This window comes from Herpailurus yagouaroundi, unplaced genomic scaffold (genome assembly GCF_014898765.1).
Source record: "Herpailurus yagouaroundi ecotype Mexico unplaced genomic scaffold, PumYag 28, whole genome shotgun sequence".
NCBI classification, from domain to species: Eukaryota; Metazoa; Chordata; class Mammalia; order Carnivora; family Felidae; genus Herpailurus; species Herpailurus yagouaroundi.
Genome location: NW_024412376.1, coordinates 14,190,868 through 14,211,899, shown reverse-complemented (window position 1 = coordinate 14,211,899; position 21,032 = coordinate 14,190,868). Strand labels below are relative to the sequence as shown.

Genomic DNA, 21,032 nt, shown 5'->3' with positions numbered 1-21,032 from the left:
GGGGGGGACCAGCCGCTGCAGCCGCCCGCGGCCGCCGGCGCCGACCACCACCCCCCGACGCCTGCCGCTCGGCCGCAACCGCCGCCGCCGCAGGTGGAGCGGCCGTGGCTCGACTGCCTGTGGATCGTGCTGGCGCTGCTGGTCTTCTTCGGGGACGTGGGCACCGACCTGTGGCTGGCCCTCGACTACTACCGCAAGGGGGACTACGGCTTCTTCGGGCTGACCCTCTTCTTCGTGCTGGTGCCGTCGCTGCTGGTGCAGAGCCTGAGCTTCCGCTGGTTCGTGCAGGACTACACGGGCGGCGGGCTGGGCGCCGTGGAGGGGCTCAGCAGCCGGGGCCCCCCCATGATGGGGGCCGGCTACGGCCGCGGCGGCCCGGGCTCGGCCACGCCGGGGGCGCAGCGCCTGTGCCGCCTCTCCGTGTGGATCTGGCAGTCGGTCATCCACCTGCTGCAGATGGGGCAGGTGTGGAGGTAAGAGCACTGCGGGGGTGGGGGCGGGGGCCCGGGCAGCCGGCCCTGCGGAGGGCCCCGCGGGCGAGGCCAGAGCCCTCCAGAGCGCGTTCTGCCCTCGAGGTGCCTCGCAGTTGGGCCCCTCGGACGGGTCTGCCCCGGGGTCTTGAAGGAGGGGTTTGCCGCTCACTTCCCCTGGCGTCTGAAAAAGACCGTCGTTTGATCCGGATCCCTGGCCACGCCTTTTGGCCCTGGGAGGCCCCAGTCCCGCTGTTTGTCTATCTTCTTCCCGGGTTCGCACTTACCGGAGACCCTGCCTCATCCTTTTCCTTCCCTCACATCTCTGTAGACCTCTTATTCCCGTTGTCCCTTTCCCCTGTTTCCCAAGGTAACCAGCCGCTAGCGCTTTTTATCTGCACCCCAGCTCGCCTCCTGTTGGGGTGGGGGGGGGGGACCTTCCTTCTTCCAAGCTGGTTTTGCATTCGGTTTTGTCCCCTGGTGAGACATCTTCCCCTCTTCCCCGTCTTCTCTCCGCAGTGGCCCGTGTGGGGCCCTGTGCAAAAAACCCCTCTCTGCCTCTCCTTTTAGCACTCCTTTATTCCACGCGCCCTCCCCCCTGCAATCCTATCCCCTGCAAATGACTCTAAACCTCTGACCTCCTTGAAGGAAAAATGACTTTTGTTTCTTTTTTTTTTTTTTTTTTGCTGGTTTAGACCCTTTTTTTGGTGACAGGTAAAATTGTGTCGTATATACTGGGTGGAAGCGTTTGTTTTTAACTCTCACCTCCAGAAAGTCAATTAGCCACCTGGACACCTATTCTGGAGGAACGTTGTTTTTGATACCTAGGCCAGTGCGTAGGGGATTTATGTTTACACAAGCCCATGCTTGGCCCTGCGGCCCTTTCCTCTTTTGTAAATTTCCCCTGTGCCTGGTGAATACCTCCCAAACCACTTGCAGAGGTTCTTTTTGCTACCCACCTTAACTAAGGAAATGATCCCTTTAAAATCTTGGTAAATCTTTGCCCTCCAACTTAAAAGCTTGAGTGTATTCTGGAGACTGTGAGTTTGTAGGTAAACATTTGCAAGAGAAGCGAATCTTAACTGAAGCCGAATTACACACAGCTCTTTGGGTACATTGCTTCTGTGAGAAGACATTTTGCCTAGATAGCCCTGAGTCCTGCACCTAGTAGGAGGTTTTAGGTGCTCTGTATTTCAGTTAACTGAGATGTACTTAGGTTAACTGACATAAAGTTCATTGTCTTTTGAATTGTTTGTCCAGATCTCTCTTTATAGTTTCAAATAAAGACGTTTCAGAAAGCATGGGATTGAATTAAGTCAAATCATGAAAGTGACTGCAAGAACTTTGTCCTGTAGGGTTTATATGCAGATTCGGGATTGGGGACCTGTGAGTGGTTCTTGATTTTTCTGATACTTCTAGGCTTGTTTACTGGTGCTCCTAGATTGAACCTAGCAACCTTTTTTTCCTAGCTGTACTTGTCTGCAAATAATTGGTTTCCTGCTGATAAGTTTATAAGAAAGGGGTAGTGGGATAAAATAGGGGGGGAAATGATGATTAACTTTTAGCAATTTTGAGTGTAGCATGCGGTCAGGTAAAATTTTGAAATATGTTTTGCATTTGAAATCTAAATCTAAAAACCTACCTGAACACCCAAATCCATATTGAATCAAAGGTAGTACGTTTGATCCGGGGGATACTTTTTTTGATTTCTTGCAGGTTGGTAAGATGCAAAAGAATGAAGGGGGAGAGGGACAAGCAGGATGGGGGAGAGAGATTTTGAAATACTACTAAAGATAAGCCGCATATATTTAATAACTAGGTTTCTGAACAAGCCAAAGTCCCCTGTCGCTCCCTGTCTTTAACTCCTAAAGTGTAGACAATCAGTATCTTGGTGTCAGGTTCAAGTTCCTGAGAGAATGTTTCTAATGTAATCCATCCTAGGTATTTATTAGTAGTGAGCTTTTGGGACATGATGGAATTGGAGTTCAGCTTCACAAATTTCTTAGAACAATTTTTCCCCTAATCTTAATTGCATTTGGATAAAGAAGTCCAGATTTTGGAACAAACTAAAAAGTACATTTTAAGTGTAATTTTAGGCTTTTTTACTTGTTTAAAATAGGGTAATGTATTTCTTTCCCAGATCTTCCTTTGAAGTTTCAAGATGTGCAGTGGTATAGATATTTCAGAAAGATGCCTATGATTTTACTATGTTTAAATTTTTTCAAGATTAGAATATGTGTCTAAATTTTTCATAAAGCTTTCAAAGTATAAAGTACTAAAAGATACATTAATTCAGCTAAGTTATTTATTCCAACGTAGCTGTACTTCAAAAGAAATAATTGCTGATGAAGGATTTTCTTTCCTTGCTTTAAAATTTTTCAATAAGCTTGTTTTGTTTGAAATGTCCCAGGAACAGAGTCTCCTCTTTACTACCTGCTAGGCACGTGGCTTGCATGCAAATCATTCACATGAAAAGCATTACAAGAAGGTTTTCATCCTTTTTTTGTTTGAATTTCTGGGCAAACAATTACTTATTGTGTGTATAAACACACATCATCTCAGAGTTTACTGCAGATTTTTGGGGTTACAGTTGTTCCCTTAATTATATTTGCTACTTAAATTTTGCTATTTCATGTGGTCATGTGACGAGGGTAAGGCCTAGGAATTATATCACTGATTTGGGCTACATTTCTAAGAAACATGTTGGTAAAGTTGTACATTGTTAAAACTGATTCCATTAAACCATGAATACCTGTCTCTTCACCTGCTTCTTTTTTTTAATGTAAAATCATTTGACTCATGCTTGGACAGATCTCAGTGCTAATTTAAGAGAATTTAGTTTTCCTTGATAGTAGGGTGATACACTTTAACGTGTGATGCCTTTCCTGTCGAGATGCAAAATACTTGATAGCTCTTTCACCAAATGACTTTACAGAATGTGAGAAAATATTTTTGGCTAGGCCAGAATTGGAGCGTGGAAGAATAGTTGTCTGTGGGATGATTTGGTTTCATGGACCTCCTTTTGCAGAGTTTTGGTGTGTGATTAAGGTCTACTTAATGTATGTGTTACTCTCACTAATTACTTAACATGTAACTTAACGGTGTAGCTTTATGTGCTCTATTTTTCAGGTGCTTTTCCCAAGGATGGAAGGTATATGAGTCACTCATAACAAGAATGTGAGTCACGCCGGGCTTCAGTTTAGTGAAAGTGTTATTAGAAAGCGCGATCATTTTCTTAGAGGGTTAGACCTTAGGAACGGATTGATTTAGTTTGTATATTTGCATCGTTGTAAGTTTTTTCCTTCAGTGTATCAGCCTTCCTTTGCTTTTGTGCTACCTTTAGAGGGTGTTCAGTGTTTCGGCAGTTCTCTGCAGTCACGAAGCAACAGTTCTTTGACTGAAATTTCATCTAATGTCATGATATCGCAGCCAATCGTTAATCTCCCTATTTGTTTTTATGGGTGTGTTTACACCTTTCTTTTTCACAAAGTCAAAGAAGAACTTATCTAAAATCTTAATAATTTTTGCCATTTTTAAAGTGAGTATCAACTGTCTTTTCTCCTGGGAGATGGTGTGGGGTGGAGGGTTGCCTTCAAGGGAGAAAAAAGAAAAAGGTGTTTCACATATCATAATAGCCCCATCCTTCTATGAACAGTTAAAAGCTTTGTGTGTTTTGCAGTTTTTCCTGTTTTAAGACTGGCATAATGTAGGGACACAGCTTAATCAGCAGCAAATGTTGCTGGGCTGGTGAAGATGGTTTTTTCATTACTGCTTCTCCCCCCCCCCCGCAAGATATAGGGATGCTTGGCATTTTAAGGGCCTTTGTTCTTGTTGAATCTTTTAGAATGTTGGTTCCTAACTCTGGCTGAAACTAGAACCTACTACAGCTTTAAAAAAAAAAAAGAAAGAAAGAAAATGTTTAAGGTCCCAGAGTGGGACCCAAGTAATCTTATTTTTAAAAGCTCTACAGGTGATTACATGGGCAGCCAGAGAAACAGTTGAGAAACAGTTTTAGAATTGTTTCAGCTTATTCATTTGGAGATTGTTGTTGGATTTTTAATAAATGATGGAACAGTTGGGAATGGAATGATGTGGTACTATGACTTTCGGTTCCTGGACCCACTGTAACAAAAAGACTTTGCCTTGGAAACAGTATCTAAAAACGTACCTGGAGCTGTTTCTAGTATATGCCCTTAAGGTACTCTTGTTTTTTGTTTTGTTTTTTTTTTTTGTTTTGAGCCCAGTATGGGTCTTCTAAAAGGATTTCTAAGTTGAAAGTACTCTTGAATAAAGGTAACTTCTTTGCTTTTGTGTGATCCAGGTAGTACTTTTATGATTATGTTGCGTGTAAAAGGTGTATATTACTTTTAACTTTGAAATGAATCTCGGGCAGGCTTAAGGTAAACATAACTGGGCTTACAAGTGGTATTGGACTAAGTGATCTATAATGTTCTTCTTGCTCTAGGATTTTGTGATTTAAGAATGGAAATGTTACCTTGCAAATAAGGAAATTTCATGCGTGTGGGGCCAGAGTACCAGTCACTGTCAAATGAAGATTGTATACACGTGTGTGTGTGTGTGTGTGGGTGTGTGTGTGTGTGTGTGAGAGAGAGAGAGAGAGTGTCGGGGGCTTTACATATCTGCTTATTACTAGATGGGAATCTAAATATTTTAAAAATACATTATATTTTATCCATAAATTTAATGGAATTCTGTTTCAAAAGAAAGTGGGATTTTTTTTTGAGGGGAAACGAGAAAAATTGCCAGAAGTAAATGTTTTTGCACAATCAAAAAAAGTCTTGTTGAAAAAATGTTGACACTTACCAGAAAACGGATGTGCTGTAAAGTGTCAATAATTAGAACAACGTGTGGCTGGCAGAGGAATTAGGCAAATAGGTAGTGAAACAGAATAAGGAGTGAGGTAAATAGACAGGTTTATGGGAATTTAGCAGATAGTAAAGCATTTCTAATCCATGAAGGGGAAAAGGGTTATTTCACAAATGATATTGGGGCAAATGACTACCCAGTTGGGAAGAATTGATTTCTACCTTACATAAATAAAGATTCTAAAAGAATTAAAGATATAAACATAAAATAGTACATGTAAAAGAAAATATAGAATAATTTTATAATTTTGCAGTGGGCAAGACCCTTTGTTACCATAAAGGAAAAAAGAAAGGTATCACAACATTAAGTAGTCTTAATCTAGTTATTCCCTTCCCCCTCCCACCACCTGAAAAATCATAGAAATACATAATTAGTGGAAGTTATATATATAGATAAAGAGCTACTTCCTCAAGGAGAATGACTATGAAGAGAGCTTCCCTGAAAATTATTTCTCATTTTTCAAAGAATAGAAACAGTAAAACTTGACATTTATGGTAACTTTTCAAGGGAAGGTGATGAAAAAAATGGCATGGTGTTGAGTAACATTGCAACTAGTGATGAAGGATAGTATTTCCAGAATGATGGAGAAACAAAGCCTTAAACTCTATGTTACAGAAATGTAGCGTTCTAGAAATGTAGTAGGCACATGTCAGAAATCACAGGCAGTTCATTTCTGTCTCTTAACAATACACGTACTGTTTTGCAGTATGGTTTGATTTTGCAGACTTTATCCAAAAGTCACTTAGGCTTATGTAACTGATAAATTCTGGACTATTGCAAAGATTCTGTGGGATTCAGAAGTAATCTGTGTCTGACGTATTGCCATTTTCACCCTGGGCTGGTAGCTTTATGGTGTTACTTCTGCAAGGAAGTTTATGGCTAAAACTTTAGTTTATTCCTTCATAATGTTCTGTTTACCTACTTTCTTCTAGTTAGAATTCTGGATTTCTTGTTTCTTTCTGAACGACTTAAATTTTTTTAAAATGTCATGAACACACAACCTCATTTAAAAAGTTCAGTGACTTTTTACATTTGCCTGAAGACAATCCACTACTTATTGTTATTGGGGATTTGTTGTTGTTGTTGTTAAGGGACAGGACATACATAGTGTGGTATACAGGGAACACTGTAGATTGGAATTAAGAAGTCTGGTTTATCATTCTACAAGTTACAAAAAAATCTCTGGCTTCAATTTTCTCATATTTATCAAATGAGAAGTTAAAGTTAGTGATCTTTAAGGTCTCTTCAGTTTTAAAAAGTTTATTATGCTGATAGGGATTAACACTCTGAAGTTTTAAAGAAGCAATTTCATGCTTTAGTTTGAGCAGTTAAAATATTTTGAAATGTATAGGTTTCCCAGGAACTGCCTTGAAATTTTACCATGTGTTATTTTGATATACTAAACACATTCTCATTATTTTCAATAACTTTGCTGCCTGTAGAGGCATTTTTATCTCTCTGCAGTTAATGTTAGAATTCATAGCAGATTAGACTTTCTAAGAAATGTGTTAATGCTGGTTTATTAGCTAACTTTGTGAATTTGCAATTTCAGCTAAAATTCACATCTTTTAAAGTTCATTTTTTGTAGTCTTCAGTTATAAATTTTTTTACTGTTAGATTAAGTTTAAAGCAATGTATGTATCCAAGTTCTAGATTTTGGAGGTTTTCCTGGATTGTTTATTAGATTAATTTCTTTATTGGGGAGGAACCTCAAAGTCACCTACTGCAGTTTATTATTTGCTATGTGTTCTCTAACTTTGAAAAGTTAGTGTTCGTAATTATTGTTTTTTTAATGGTAGCTTCTATGTCAGTTGTGAGCTGTTCTGGGAAATAATTCTAAGTGAATTTTGGTTTTGGTATTCTTAGATTATGGTATAGGTACTTTTCTGGTTCTAGTTGTATTTCCTGATTTTGCTTGGAGGACTTAGTGAATATTGTTACAATGACATTGATAGCATTTCTACACAAGATTCACCTTTAGATTTTTCTTTTCTGTATATCTGATATGTATATGTCTTGGTATATTACATTGTTTTTACCCATTTTAAAACAAATCACTATATCCCTAAGGTATTTTGCGTATTGCTAACAAAGTTTCTCATATATCACTTTTACCTTGAAATGCCAGTTTTTAAAATAACTTTTTTTACTGACGAGTAATTGACATACAATATTTCATTAATTTCAGGTATACAACATAGTAATTTAATAGCTCTGCTGTGTGTTACATATCTGTGTCATATGCATTTTATAACTGGAAGATTGTGCCTCTTAATCCTCCTCACCTGTTTCGTCCATCACCACACTGCGCTCCTCTCTGGCAACCGTCAAGTTTGTTCTCTGTATCTGAGTCTTTTTTCTGTTTTGTTTTTTAGATTCCACATATAAGTGAAATCACTGACTTACTTCACTTAGCATGGTACCTTATAGGTCCATCCATGTTGTCGCAAATGGCAAGATTTCATTTTTTAAGATAATTTATTTGAAGTTAGGTTTTATGTGTTTATTTAATCAATCAGTCTATCTCTACACCCAGTGTAGGGCTCAAATCATGACCCTGAGATCAAGAGTCACATGCTCTTCCAACTGAGCCAGCCAGGCACCCCAAGATTTCATCTTTTATGGCTGGGTAATATACCACGTCTTGTTTTTCCATTCGTCTATTGACGGATACTTAGGTTGCTTCCATATCTTGGCTATTGCAAACATTGCTATAATGAACGTAGGGGTACACATGTCTTTTCAAAGTGGTTTTTGTTTTCTTTGGATACATACCTGGAACTGGAATTGCTGGATTGTATGGTAGTTCTATTTTAAATTTTTTGAGGAACTTCCGTACTGTTTTCCACCGTAGCTGCACCAATTTACAACCTTAACTACTTACAGTGCACGAGATTCCCTTTTCTCCACATCCTCGCCACACTTGTTACTTCTAACAGGTGTAAGGTGATTTCTTGTGGTTTTGATTTGCATTTCCCTGATGATTACTGAAATTGATCATCTTTTCATTGCCTGTTGGCCATCTGTGTGTCTTTGGAAAAATGTCTCTTGTTTTGTCCTGTTTTTTGTTTTGTTTTTAGAGAGAGAGAGGCAGAGGGAGAGAGAGAATCTCTAGCAGGCTCCACATTCAGAGCAGAGCTTAACCGTGGGGCTTGATCTCATGACCTGAGTGAAATCAGGAGTCAGACCTCAACCAACTGAGCCACCAGGCACCCTCCTCTCCCTCCTCTGTCCATTTTTTTAATTGAAGTGTTTATTATTAGTTTTTAAATACTGAATTATGAGTTCTTTATATAGTTCACATGTTAACCCCTTATTGTATATATCATTTGTGACTGTCTTCTCCCATTGCCTTTTCATTTTGTTGGTCATATCCATTGCTGTGTAAAAGCCTTTCAGTTTGATGTACTCCCATTTGTTTGTACAAAAGCTTTTTAGTTTGTTGTAGTCAAAAGTTTTGAGTGCGGTATTTTGGTCTTTTTTTCTTTTTCAATTGTGAGGATACCATTTCTGTTTTATTTTGGTTATCAATTTGTAGACTATGGACTGTGTACTCATTACCCATTTCTAGGAAGAAATTTGAATATTCAGTTCAGAGAAAGGTAAACAAGAATTCTTTAAAGCACTCTTGGGAGTTAGAGTTGCTAATTATTGTTTACCGTGGGGAGATGCTCTCAAGGAATCATAGGTACATGAAATAGAAATCTTTTACTATTATGCCTCCTTTTTAGTCCATCCTAAATATACTGGACACATGAAGAAAGATGGCAACAGTGAGGAAGATACCAAATCCATTGCTTGGGAAGCCTGCCAATAAAATAGAGCTGGCACAGAGTTTAGAACCCAAGCTCTTCCAGATAGTGGACACACCTTACTTTCTGTCTTCAGCTGTGTTTCTTAGAGTGGTGAGAGAACATCTTGTATTTTAGGATAGGCCCCAGGGCTACTCGAATGCAGATTTATGGGCCTACCACAGGCTTAAGGAATTAGAGTCTCATAGAGTTGGGCCAGGGAATGTGTTTTTCTTAGTCTTCATTATGGAAACTTTTAAGCATACAGAGAGTTAGAAAGAGTAGTGAACACCTGTTACCATCTACCTGGTTTCAATAATTAACATAGATATCTTTGTCAGTGTATGTTTGTATATCTAACATACTATGTGGAAGCACCTCTCTGTACTTCAAATACTAAATAATTAGAATAATTCTACATAGCTGTAATACCATTATCCCATCATTATCAATGATTCCATAATTTTACAGAATCATGTAATAACTGCTTATATTCACATTTGCCCATTTGCCCCCAACAATTTCTTCTATAGGTTTTTTCCCCTCCAAACAGGGATTTAATTATAATTCACTCATTGCTTTTGTTTCTGTTACCCTAGAACAGTTTTCTTACATTTTTGCCCCTCGTGACATTGACTTATGCAGACTCTAGGCCAGTTCATACATGTTCTATATTTTGGATTGCCTAATTGTTTTTTCCAAGGATCATCTGACCTCTCTGTTTTCTGGGTCAACTTTAAGGTGCATCTAGGGTAGGGGATTGATTTTATTCAGGGTACATATGTTTGCCAAAATACTGCTTCCTACTTCCTTTTTGCGTCCTGTCAACAGGCACATGGTATCTGATGTGTTGCACTGTTAGTGATGCTAAGGTTTATCTCTTGGTTAAGATTCTGACTGCCAGATTTTTCTGTATAGAGGTATATATTTTTTCCCTTTTGCAACCAGTAAATAACTCGTGGGATAATACTTTGGCAAGATGTCAGTGTTGTTTCCTAGCAACCTTTTACCCACTGCCATTAGCAGCCAGTGAGAATCCTCCCTGTTATCAATTATGACATTGTTGGTGGGAGGTGGGATTTGTATTTTAAACAAGCTCCCCAGTAATTCTTACCTTTCTTTAAAGTTAGGGAGCCTTTGCTCTAGAGGAATCAGTACCTGAGAATTAAAAAAAAAAGAAATTCTGTCCTGAAGAAGTGAGTATGAATCTAGGCCCTGATGAGTTCTCAGTGGGTTGTCAGTAGACAAAGTTTACACTGCATGTTAGTTTTGGAGGAGCAAAATTAGTGTTCTCATGTGTTTCTCATATGTAATAGCAATAAGTCAAGGTAAAGACTAACAGAGATATGTAGTAACTATTAGTATGTATGACTTAAAGGAGAGTGGTATAGAAGAGGCGTATAGAAATTACTAAGGAGGAAAGGCAGCTGTATTGAAAATTCTCTTTTTGCAAATATTGTCTCATTTAAATTTTCATAAGTTTTTGTGCTCATTTTATAGAGGAAGAAATGGGTTTAGAGAGGTTAAGTAATCTGATGTTACTGGTAACTAACTGGTGGAGAAAGGTTTTGAAGGTAGATCTCATTGATGGCAAAATTTGTGCAGTTTTCTTTATCAGACTTCTCTTGTAATGATCAGAAGGCTCTTCTCACTAATTACTTTGCTTTACTTTGGGACTTTGCTGCTCTGCTTATTGAAAATGGAGAAATGATATTCTTGAACCACTGGGCCCTCTTGATGTAAAGCTAGGGTCCTTTGAGACCTCTGATTTCTAGTCTAATGTATTAAACTCTGAGGAGTGTGGTAGGCTTATGACTCTTAGTCAGTTGTAACTGCTGTTGTGATTCAAGCAGCTGAGTGGTACTGCTGAGTGTATATCTTTAGGAAGTTATTTTCTGTACTTCACCCTAGTCTCTTTCTTGGGATAGGTGATTCTTCCAACCCCGTGATTTCCACATTACAGAAAGGAGTATGTAGGGTTGACCACACCCTCTTGGCCACTCTTTATCCCTGCAGGTCCCACCTAAAGGCTGCACCCGTATGTTGGTTCTTTGTGACCTGTTGGAAACACTGAAAGCAACAGCTCTTAAGATTCCTGAGATTATAAAGCTATTATTTCCAAACTTTGGCTGTGCATTGGAATCATCTGAGGAGTTGGATATTTGGGTACTACCATAACAGATTAGGATCCATTAGATCCGGAAAGGCCTTGGAATCTGTATGTTTTAAAAGCCTATGTTTTCACAAAGGTCCCCCAGCAGTGCACCGAGATGAGGACCACAGTTGTATAGGTTGATTTTTGCCACTATTTGCAGTGATAGTTCTTGAGAAGCAGTTTCTGTTAGGATCACTTGGAAAGTTTTTATAAATCTGAGCACTGGGCATGCCAGATTTAGAGCAGTGGACCATACAGAGGAAGTCGTGAGGATGATTTTAATGGATCACACCAGTGTTAAAGCAATCTCTGATTTGACCTTACCCTTAGTTGGAATGGGTTGGTGAAAGTGTGTATTAATCAAGTAGTAGCAAGATTTGTCATCTATTATGGCATATGGATTACCATAAACTAAAGCCTTAGAATATTGTAAAGACATTTAACTTTAAAACTGTATGGTGTATAATTGAATATTCCTTTGATTCAGAAGCTTCTTTGGAAGTTTGAAGTACTTTGGGGTCATTATTAACACAAATTACCACTGTTAGTGTTCTAGAAGTGCCAGGTTAGGGGTTGGGGAGATTGATATTCAATCCAGAGTGAATTTCACATCTCGAATTTTCAGAAATGTTGTATATGTTGAAGTCAGTACTAAGGTAGGATTCCTAAAAAGAAACCAGTGAGTGAAAGAGGAGAAGTGACCTAAAAGGTATTAAATGGGTGTCATTACACACAGGGATGAAGGAAGCAGAGAAGAAAAATGATTTCACTACATTTTGCTTGACAGATTCATGAGCAGAGGGTGGATAACTAGGGAAGGGGATCGGAAGGGGTCATGGAGTGTTTTACTCTGTTACTCCATGTTGGTAGGATATCAGTGCAGTAGATCAACAAGGAAACCTAGAATCCGTACATACCAAAATAGTGTCCCTCGGGGTTCCATGTGGGAATGTAGTGTGGCAGTGGTGAGGCAGTTCAGGCTCCTTGTAACTGGGAAGTTTGGGGTCAGAAATCCTAGTGGAGGCAATGGCTGGCAGAGATGGGGCACAGAGTTTATGGGCGAGCACCATGTAGACCAGGTTAGATCCTCTGATTTTGGATCGAAATGAGCAAAATTCCCACATCTGTCATTTTGCTTGGTTATGAGGAATGCAGCTCTGGAGGAGTCACCTAAATAGTATAAGGAGCCTTGTATGTTCAGGATGCTGCCATTTTGCCTTCTTTAAAGCAGTTTCCATGAAAGCTGACTCCGAAGGAAAAGATTATGCTTTCTAAAAAGGAAGTTATATTTTCAAAATTCAAGCAATCCCAAATGGTTTGGTTAGACCTAGTGTGTGATGGTATGCCTTTGGACTAGGAGAACAGAGAAGCTACCTAAAGGATTTATTACTCTGTTTGCAGACTAAATGACAGTTGTAAAAGCGAAAATGAAGTTAAAAGCAATTATATTATAGATTTGGAAATATGGAGAATTAGAATATGTTTGTAGCATTTATGGACTATATGGTTTCCATTGTTTGCTAGGGACCACATAATTTTTAGGTAGGTTTTCAGATGGTAGTTGTCTAGGATTAAATGAGATGGTGTTTGTCAGGCTGCTAAAGGATTTGTAATGGGGACCCATGAGGTTGGATTGTGTCATTTTGCCTGTTTGCTTGACATTTGCAGTTCACGATCTCAATTTGTGATATGCTCATACCTATTCCTGAAAAACCTCTCATTCTGCAAAATCACGCACTAAAACTAAGGCCTGTGGGGGGAACAAAAGGATTAAGGCTAGACTACTTAAAACTATGTAACCATAGCATTAACAAAAACAATGAGAATCCAGATAAAAATACCACTACGGTAGTATGGGTGACATTTGCACTCCCTGCCAAGATGATTCTAGGTCTTATTTTATTCTGGGACATGTTTTTCTTTGATATGTAGGTTCCTGTAGCCATTAGCTTCTATTGGAGGCCGGTTTCACCATAATTAAAGCTCTGATGCAAGGTGTAGCCTTCATGTGTATCCACAGCATCACAAGATAGTGGAGAGCATAACAGACCCTAAAGCCAGTAAAGTGACCACCCCTATTTGTGCCACAGGAAGGTAAGACTTTGGTAAGATTCTCAGTTACCACTTTTCTTAAAATCTTTATTTTGTTTTTCCCTCTAAGTCTTTCTCATTATTTCTGAACAGTCTTGTCCAGGATAGCTTCAAAACATTAACATGTTGGGAAGAATCACTCAAGAACCAACACTACTTTCCCATCACACTGTTGTCATTCCCATTTTGCCAGGCAGGTGTGAAGGAATCCATGGGACAGAAGCATGCATTTTGGCAGAACTGACATATTTTTGAGTCTCTGACGGTTTCATAATGCAGCTCTTGAAAATACCAAGGTTCTATTGTTTTGGGAAGTTCTAGTTTGGGAGACACTAGTGTTTCAACGTTAAGTGAAATTGGTACCCTTCTCAAGTTTTGTTTTTGGTTTGTTTTTTGGTTTTTTTTTTTTGGCCCTTAGATACAATAAGTAAGTGAAGAGGGGCTATTTTAATCCATTTTAAAATGTCTGCTTCTATCACATAGTCATTGGATGGAATGTGGGGATGTCTCAGTGCCGCATCATTTGAACCACATATGTGGAGCAGGAATGGTTTTAAATTTTGGTTCATTTGAAATGTGGTTTTAGTGAGCTTTTAAATTAAAATTCATCTGAGCATACAGTAAACAGAAAAAGGAGCAACAGTAGCCAGTTGTCAAGGAAAAGACTGATGGGTAGAATAAACAGACGGCTTTCAGCAATATAAACAATCTGTTTTCAGAGAGTGTTTTTTTTTTTTTTAAAGGATGATTGGGAGAATTTCCAAAATAAGTAGAAGTTAGTTAAATGTGAAAGGCAGCAGATATACAACATTTATGTTAGTGACTGTAACAGTTTGTTTCCTCAGTAAGTATAATAGCAAAAATTTTGGTGACTTAACACAATAGAAATGTCTTGTCTCCTGTGGGTGGTCCTGGCTGAGAGTGGCTTTTACATCCTCTAGGGACTCAACACCCTCAGCATTCAGCCAGTGAGAGGAAAGGGAAAATGGAGAGAGTATAATTGCTTCCTAAAAGCCCTACCTAAAAGTGAACACATCACTTGTGCTGAAAATCCATTGTGAAGAACTAGCCCTGTGACTGTAACCACATCAGGTGAGGCTGGGAAATGTATTGGTGCCCAGGCGGCAGCTTTGGACCATAGAAGAGGAAGCTTAGATTTTGGTGGACGCGCTGAGAAAGGAAGAATTCTGAGCTTAGACCAGGTATCCTTCAGATTAACGGAAGGTATATACATGTGGGTGTGTGATGTAAGTTGCTATCGCCTGAAGTATCAAAGAGAATTTCATTTTAGTTTGATTCATGTTTTCAATATTTTAGGATTTGTGAGTCGTGTCAGGCCTCTGTCTCACTGTATCCTTTAAAAAATGTAAAAACTATCCTTTGCCTGAGGGTCGTATAAAAACAGGCCAACCCCTGTTTTAATTGGTCAGGTAAAACAAGTAACTATTTAAAGTAGCCTTTAATAAAAATAACTAAGTTCAGACATTTTAAGTGTGATCCATACTAAATATACTAAATTAAAATGTAATGGAATAATACAACTAGAGTTAAACTTTTCAGATGAAATTTAATTGAGGTAAAAATGTCCCTCATAAACTAAATAAAAAGTATTGTGGCCCTATGTCTAACCCTTGTCAGTATTTCAAGTCTTTTTTTTTTTTAAAGTTTATTTATTTTTGACAGAGACAGAGTGCAGGCATGAGCTGGGAGGGGCAGAGAGAGAGAGGGAGACACAGAATCTGAAGCAGGCTCCAGGCTCCAAGCTCCAAGCTGTCGGCACAGAGCCTGACGCGGGGCTTGACCTCACGAACTGTGAGATCATGACCTGGGCCAAAGTCAGACGCTTAACCAACTGAGCCACCCAGGCGCCCCCAGTGTTTCAAGTCTTAAACAATAGTTCATCTGATTCAGGACAGTTTGGGATCTTGCGACCTGAGCACAGCTGATGTGAAACAAAGCTATGTCCCATACTTGGAGACCTGGTTGGGCACTATTCCCCAATAAGTACCCCTGAAAGTCACTTCTTGTTTTTCATTTGTTAATTGTAAAGGCCACCAAATATATGACCTAAATATATGTGTAAAATTCATACTTAAGTTTTGAATTTTATACTAAACTTTCCATTATTAAAATTCTAGATTCTATTTGTATGCTAATAACCACTGGGGATGGATTAAAATTATCTAAAAATTCCTTACAAAGTTGTTGAAGCATCTAAGTATTAATCAGTGTAAAACTCAAACTAAAATGTTTTCATCAAAACATGTCAGTGTGTTTTAGAAGTTCTTATCGAAATCCATAAAATATTTAAAAAATAGAACCTATTACTCTCGTATTGAAGGTTTAACAGTCAACTGGTTTAAGATGTTTGTTCTGTTAATTCCAAATATTATTTAGGTTACGTTTTCTGGTATTCTTAATTGGCTTTAAATATTAGCTTACTGAAACTTTAAAATAATAAATACATGTGTTATTTAGAGGCTATTTAATAAAGCTCCTCTACATAATATCACCATCAGTTGAGACTCTATGAGGGGTCTAGATGAAGATCCTTGTTTTTTCTACAAAGCCAAGATCTGTGACTTGTATGCCTAATAAGTAATTAATATTTTCTGAGACTATTATACTGTAATGATAAAACTGCAAATTAGGATAAAAATTATACACCAAAACCTTTAACAGAAGCTATATGGTGTTACAGGTCAAATACACGTTATTTGAGATAAAACTTTTGTCCCATTGATCTTATTAATATAATTTAATACTTTTAGTATATTTACTTATATTATCTGGAATTGGCTTAGTCTTTCCCTCCCACTAGTCTATCTGTTGTAGGCATGCGCTATTTCCCACACTACAAACAGATCTCACTCCCCAGTATTGTATAAAGCCACAAGGTGACCCTGTCTGAGCTTGATCAAAATAAATACTGGTACATCTATGCATTCCAATATTACTGCTTCAGATGTTATAATGGTTACGCTGTGTTTAAAAGCTTATTCATAAGCCTTTTCAGGTTTTAATTTATCAGCTCACTTTTGGGTGGACTCTTCCAAAATCATACTTAGTGGCATTATAGTAATGTTAACACAGATCTTAGGGAACTCTAAGGCCAAATTAAAGGCCAAATTAAAAATAAGTAAATTAACTTCACATAATACTCTTGATTGACACAGATACAATCTTGAGTAATATTTTTTTAAAAATTGAGCAGATAACGCTTCACACCCATTAGGATAGCTACAGTAAAACAACAACAGCAGAATAACAAGTATCGGTGAGGGTGTGGAGAAACTGGGACCCTTGTGTGTTGCTGGAAATGTAAAGTGGTGCAGCCATTATGGGAAACAGTATGGTGGCTCCTCAAAAAATTAAATGTAGATTTCTATGTGATGCAACAATTCCACTTCTGGTTATAAACCCAAAAGAACTGAAAACAGGGACTTGAGATATTTGTACACCTGTGTTCATAGATGCATTATATATACTAGCCAAAAGGGGGAAACAACCCAATGTCCATGGATGGATGAATGGATAAGGAAAATGTAGCATATACATAGACTACTTATTATTCATCCCAACGAAGGAAGGTCTGACACAGGCTACAACATGGACGAACCCTGAGGACGTTATCCTAAGTGACATAAGACAGTTAACGAAAGCAGGTTACTTAGAAGAGTAAACTTCATAGAGACAGAAAGTAGAGTGGTAGTTACCAGGGAGCAGGCAGGGAGGGAAGAACAGAAAGTCAGGTACAGTTTCAGTTTGGGAAGATGGAAAGAGTTGTGTGGGTGGATGCTGGTGATGGTTGTACCACACTGTGGATGTATTTCGTGCCACTGTACACTTAAAAATGGGAAGGATGGTAAATTTTATGTTAAGTGTATTTTACCACAGTTAAAAAAATCAACAAACCCTTCAGATATTTTGACTTCTTTCTAGCCTTACAACTTAAAACATAAAAACATGAACAGATGAAATCTTTTTCTCTTCCTCACCCAGGACCATTGGCCAGTTTAAAAAACAAAATACTGATATTTTGTTTTTTAATACTGATGAATACTGTCCTCATAGTCCCCCACTTGTGCTCTCTGTGTCTCAAAAATAAATGTAAAAAAATTAAAAATAAAAAATAAAAGAATGTTCAATATTAACAGCTTTTTCTACCTGGCCCACAGTCTTTAGGATTGTACCTGGCATTGATAAGGTTCTACTTGGCCAAATTTTCCTCCTTTATCTATTACCTAGATCTCTTTCTATACATACCAAGTACCTTGCTTAGGTATTCAAAGTAAATTCTCCAAATAAAGATATGATAATGTTAAAGGAGTTATAAATATGTGTTTATTAAGTGACTGTTCTTACTGTAAGTGAAACCAAGGAGAAAACTATAGTCACTTTGTAATTCGTTTACATTTGATAAATGCTTGTGTAAAAAGTGGGTTGTGTATATTTAAGAATGAAGTTAGGTGGCTGTCTTTTGAAATAAAAGTCAAAAACATTATCTACTACCCCCAAAATCTAAAACATGAGCTTTTAATTTTGTTATTATTGATTGATTTTTTTTTTAATGTGAACTTTTTAAAGAAAAAATGTTGGGGTGCCTGGTTGGCTCAGTTGGTGGAGCATGTGACTCTTGATCTTGGGGTTGTAGGTTTGAGCCCCACGTTGGGTATAGAGATGACTTTAAAACAAAAAAAGAAAAACGTTGCTGTAAAATATTGTCATGCATGTATAAACTTTTGATGGAAAAAGAGTTCACCACCCTATAGTTGATGAGGAAAATACTGTGTATAAAGGTTTAACTATGCAACAACCCTTTAAAATCCTTTCAGCAAGGAAGGATGTTAACTAGCCATTTTACAACCTTTCCAAACAACATTACTGACAGAACTTCTCTGGACCTGCTACTACTGGGTCAAAGATCTTCAGTGGCCCCTCTTCATTCGCAGAATATACTCCAAACTTTTAACTAGTATCTTGGAGACTTTTTGGTTGTCACAGCGAGAGTGCTGCTGGCATCTAGTAGGTTGAAGCAAGGGACGCTACTAAACATTCTGCAGTGAACACGACAGTCCTCTGTGACAAAGAATTACTCAGTCTAAAAGATAGAGTGCCTGTGTTGAAAATCCCCCACATGGGTAGTCCTTTGTATTGCTCTGTTCAAATTCTAACTATCTTTTTAATGTTTATTTATTTATTTTGAGAGAGAGAAAGGGAGCATGAGTGAGTGCCAGGGAGGGGCAGAGGGAGAGAGAATCCCAAGCAGGCTCTTCACTGTCAGCTCAGAGCCTGACTTGGGGCTTGATCCCACCATCACGACATCATGACTGCGCTGGAGTCAAGTCGGACGCTCAACTGACTGAGCCACCCAGGCGCCCCTCTAATGATTTTTTATGACCTTTTTAAATGGTTAACTCTTCCATGAAAATGGGTACTGGTCTTTCCATTCAAATCATCATTCTTGACTGTTCGCTTTCTCAGGGAAAGTACTTTGGCACTTAATATTTTTATTTTATTTTTTACTTTATTTATAATTTGTTCTCTCCTTTAAGAGTGGGCTCTGTGTCTGATTCGTATTCATTTCTTGCAAAGAAATTTGTACATAGAAGGGTGCACTGTTTGAAAGAATGAACAAACGTGGCATTAAAGCATTGCATGGTGTTGACACAGGGCAACTAAGCCACCTATCTAACTGAACGATAGACACTCAGTACTTAGAAGATGGGTGTAAATGGGAGTCTCTGAACATAGAGTTTGAGTTGGGCTTCAGTGAAGGGGTAGGACTTCAACACCAGAATTTTGAGGGGGAGACACAAGACTGTGATGCGAATATAAGTATACACACACACACACGCGCGTGACCACACACACACGCATACACACACACGGTATTTTCATTCTAATGCTGCCTTGAAAATAGCCTTCACCAATTTGGGAGGTTTGCTTGTGACAGTTTCTTAGGGTCTGGTTGGCTCAGGTGGTGGTTTTAATCTCTTGCCTTTGAAATGTTACATGAACTAAAAGTATGTAGTGGTTTATTTTAATCTTTTTTCCGTGTATGGTGGCTAAAGGCTAGGTGCCCGGTAGGAATTAATAAGAATAATCAGTTATTTGCTTTTAAAAAGGAGACATCTGTCAACTTGTAGTCCCAATTGTCAACCGTATCTTGGTTTTCTCCAGCTAGATATCTATTCTTTGGGCTATTGGACTCCTGTAGGCTCAGACAGAACCAAAACCAGTCAGAAAATGGAGAATTAAAGAAGGATGTGTTTATCTGTATTTTAGCAATTGTGTTTTTTTAAGGGCTTTGTCTCAATTTTATTTACAGCCCAGATTACAGTGAAACTAGAAGTTTTCTGTTTGGTCCACGCTCTTCTCTCATATCTTTTTTTTTTTTTTAACCTTTAAATGTTTCTACTTAAAAATTAAATTTTTTTTTCTTTTCCTTTTTTTTTTTTTTTTTAGTGATTTCTTCATGGCTGGGAAATTTTGTATCCTTTCTTTTTCTCTCCGAACTTTAATGTATATGTACACAAAGTTTCTTTTTGGTTGGAATTTAGTTGTACTCTTCAGAAACTGCTTGATGACCACCTGACATCACATGAGACTATTTAATGAAGTAATCCATTTTTAATACATTAATTTTTGGGCCAATTTATAATTTTCCAAGTTTCATAATATTCTTGAGGTTGCTGCAGGTCAATCCCGGAGCTGATAAACTTTCAAAAGATTATACCAGAGTAGACTGATTCGTTGTTGAACATGTGAAATTATTGATTTGACCAGAATCCACGTTTGTGGTCTGTTTTTAGTCATTTTGCCAGTAATAGTGTCGATTAGGTTAACCTCTTTATCCATAGGACGGTTTCCTGCTGCTGCCTGTTGATTGGAAGACCTGGCTCCCACCCAGCCTCTGTGGCCTGGTACCTTGCTATCTGTTCTATACCCTGATTTCTTGCCTCTGTTACAAAACTTAGTACGATGGGATCAGTTCTGTGTAGTTCCCAGTACAGAAGGAACTCAGGCTTCAGGCTTTCTCTGTCAGAGAAGTATCTTGGAATATACGTTAGATCACTGTTATCAGTTTCTTCCTAAAGACTGCTGTAACAAAGGATCACAAACCGGAGAGCTTGAAACAACAGACATTTATTCTCTGACAGTCCTGGAGACAAGACTGAAACCAAGGTGTCGGAAGGACCATGGCCCTTCTGAGACTGGCTAAAGGGCTCCTTGTCCATTCCTAGCTACTGGTGGTGACAGGCCTTGGCACCCTTTGCCTTGCAGCTGCATAATTTCATTACCTGATTCCATTGTCACGTGGCATTCTTCCCTCTGTGTCTGTGTCCAGAGTTTTGTTTCCTTACGAGGACAACAGTCATAATTGGGTTAGGGCCCAGCCTACTCTAGTATGACTCCATTTTAACGTATTACCTTTGCAACTACACTGTTTCCAAATAAGATCATATTCTGAGATACTGGTGGTTGGGACTTCCACGTATCTTTTTAAGGGACACAGTTCAGCCTGTAACACTCAAGACTTTAGCATAGCAGGGTTTAAAATTCTCTCTCACAGCCGATGCGTCGATTTGACTAAAAATGAAGGCAGTTAGGGTATAGGTGGCTCTTCGAATATGG

The 21,032-nt window shown here is 38.6% G+C and overlaps 1 protein-coding gene across 1 annotated transcript in view; it reads left to right on the top strand.

Moving 5' to 3' along the window:
• Positions 1-3: 3 nt before the first annotated feature.
• The window catches only part of XKR6 (XK related 6), a gene marked incomplete at its 5' end in the record, with an annotated part of 320,117 nt that continues 299,088 nt past the window's right edge, over positions 4-21,032 (top strand). The window contains one exon of the mRNA XM_040457393.1: positions 4-473. Within this exon, the coding sequence (XP_040313327.1) occupies positions 4-473 (470 nt within the window). The remainder of the gene's footprint in view (positions 474-21,032) is intronic.